General features: G+C 59.6%; 1 protein-coding gene across 1 annotated transcript in view; it reads left to right on the forward strand.

The window, feature by feature from the left end:
- prune (prune exopolyphosphatase) overlaps window positions 1–991 on the forward strand; it is a 9,611-nt gene extending 8,620 nt beyond the window's left edge. The window contains exons 8-9 of the mRNA XM_083918338.1: window positions 287–377; window positions 510–991. Coding sequence (XP_083774464.1) covers window positions 287–377; window positions 510–769 — 351 coding nt within the window. The 3' untranslated portion in view covers window positions 770–991. The remainder of the gene's footprint in view (window positions 1–286; window positions 378–509) is intronic.
- Window positions 992–2,500: the final 1,509 nt, after the last annotated feature.

Genomic DNA, 2,500 nt, shown 5'->3' on the forward strand with positions numbered 1-2,500 from the left:
TGACCCCCTCCCTCCCTCCCTCCCTCCCTCCTCCTGCAGCAGGTGACCCTCCCTCCCTCCCTCCCTCCTCCTGCAGCAGGTGACCCCCCCTCCCTCCCTCCCTCCTGCAGCAGGTGACCCTCCCTCCCTCCTGCAGCAGGTGACCCCCCCCCCTCCCTCCCTCCCTCCTCCTGCAGCAGGTGACCCCCCCCCTCCCTCCCTCCCTCCCTCCAGCAGCAGGTGACCCTCCCTTCCTCCCTCCCTCCTGTCTCCCTTCTTTATCTCTCTCTGTCCTCCCCCCCTCCAGGTGAGCCTCTACCTGGAACAGGCCCGTAACCCCGCCCTCGACCTCTGTCCAATCAGCAGCCCCCATCCTCACGTCTCAGCCTATCAGCAAGGTAAAGTCCCCGCAGGAAGTGACATCACAACACGGCCACCAGTTCAAATACAGCGTTATAAAAAAACAGTTTATTAGAAAGACTTTAATATCTGTGAATATGAAATATGTATCATTCTCCGTCTCTCTACAGGAAACACTCTGGCGTCCCGTAAGAAGCTCCTCCCCATCGTTAAGGACTTCCTGCAGGAGCGGGACGGAGACGGTCGCCTTGGAGACGGTCGCCTGGGAGACGTGGAGGAGGAGGAGGAGGAGGAGGAGGAGTCCCGGTTCCCTCCGACCCCCATGAACAGTCTGGTGGAGGGCTGTCCCCTGGACGACGGCCTGCCGCACATCAGCGCTCAGGACCTGGAGGACAAGTTCAGCAAGATGGCCGCCAGACGGGGGACCTGACCTCTGACCCCTGACCTCTGACACCTCTGACCCTGACCTCTGTCTCTGACCCCTGACACCTCTGACACCTCTGACCCCTGACTCTGACCCCTGACCTCTGACCCCTGTCCCTGACCCATGACCCCTGACACCACTGACCCCTGACACCTCTGTCCCTGACCTCTGACCCCTGACACCCCTGACCACTGACCCCTGATATCTTATCCCTGACCTCTGACCCTTGTCCCCTGACCTCTGACACCTCTGACCCCTGACACCTCTGACCCCTGACACCTCTGACCCTTGACCTCTGACCCCTGACACCCCTGACCTCTGACACCCCTGACCTCTGACCCTGACCTCTGTCCCTGACCTCTGACCCCTGTCCCTGACCCCTGACACCTCTGACCCATGACCCCTGACACCTCTGACCCCTGACACCCCTGACCTCTGACCCCTGACACCCCTGACCTCTGACCCCTGTCCCTGACCTCTGACCCCTGACACCTCTGACCCATGATATCTTATCCCTGACCTCTGACCCTTGTCCTCTGACCCCTGACCTCTGACCCCTGACACCTGTGACCTCTGACCCCTGACTCTGACACCTGTGACCTCTGACCCCTGACTCTGACCCCTGACCTGTCAATCATCAGGACGTCTGTCCACTGACACCAAAACAAAAGACTGAGTCGTTTTATTGTGAAAGTCATCCTCCTGTCCTTCAAAATAAAATGTCAAATACATCGATGGTGTTTGGATCAGGAATATTTCAGATGCTTTTATTCTGTAGAACTTCCTCTGACGTCCACACGAGGGCGCCCAAGATCCACAGTTAGACTTCATCATCACCATCATCATCATCAGAGGCTGCAGCCCTTCAGACCTGTGGGGACCTCAGAACCACCTCCGGAGTCTTCTGGGAGACCAGATCCTGAAGGCCTCCTTCTTCAGGGGGACCCCTGACCCCCGGGGTCCACCACGGTGCTCCAGGGTCCCCGCCCCTTGAGGCCCCTGAGACCTTGAGGCCACAGCTCACCGCTGCAGCTTCAGCAGTGGAAGCTTTGAACATCGCCCGCTCCGGTTCGATGCCCCCGACCTCCACAGGGACGCCAGAAAAGCTCCTCCGGAGGTGTGAGGTGAAGGTCTCTGGGACAGGGGCCTCCTCCAGACGGTCCCAGTTCACCCGCACTACTGGTTTGGGTTTACCCGGTCTGTCCAGAACCTTCCCCGTCCTCTGACCCACTCATCCCCAGATGGTGATCAGCTGACAGCTCTGCCCCTCTCTTCACCCGAGTGTCCAAAACATCCGGCCTCAGATCAGATGAGACCATCACAGACTGGATCCTGGACCTTTGGCCTAGTGTGCTCTGGAACCAGGTCCACTTCTGAGCCTCCTTCTGTTCCAACATGGTGTTTGTTAAAGAGGATCCAGGACCAGCACACAAGTCTGACACCAGACGCTGGGGTTTAGATCAGGGAGGCCGTTCCTCCCAATCAGCCTCTCCAGGTGTCTCCATCGTTGCCCACGTGGGCGTTGAAGTCTCCCAGCAGGACTCTGGAGTCCCCTACTGGAGCCCCATGCAGGACTCCATTCAGGGTCTCCAAGAAGGCCCCAGACTCTGAACTGCTGTTCGCTGCATCTGCACCAACAACAGTCAGAGCCCCCCCCCCCCCCCCACCACCCGCAGGCGTAAGGAGGCCACCCTCTGGTCCACCGGGGTGAACTCCAACACCGCGGCGCTCAGCCGG

This window comes from Echiichthys vipera (genome assembly GCF_963691815.1).
Source record: "Echiichthys vipera genome assembly, chromosome: 8".
NCBI classification, from domain to species: Eukaryota; Metazoa; Chordata; class Actinopteri; order Perciformes; family Trachinidae; genus Echiichthys; species Echiichthys vipera.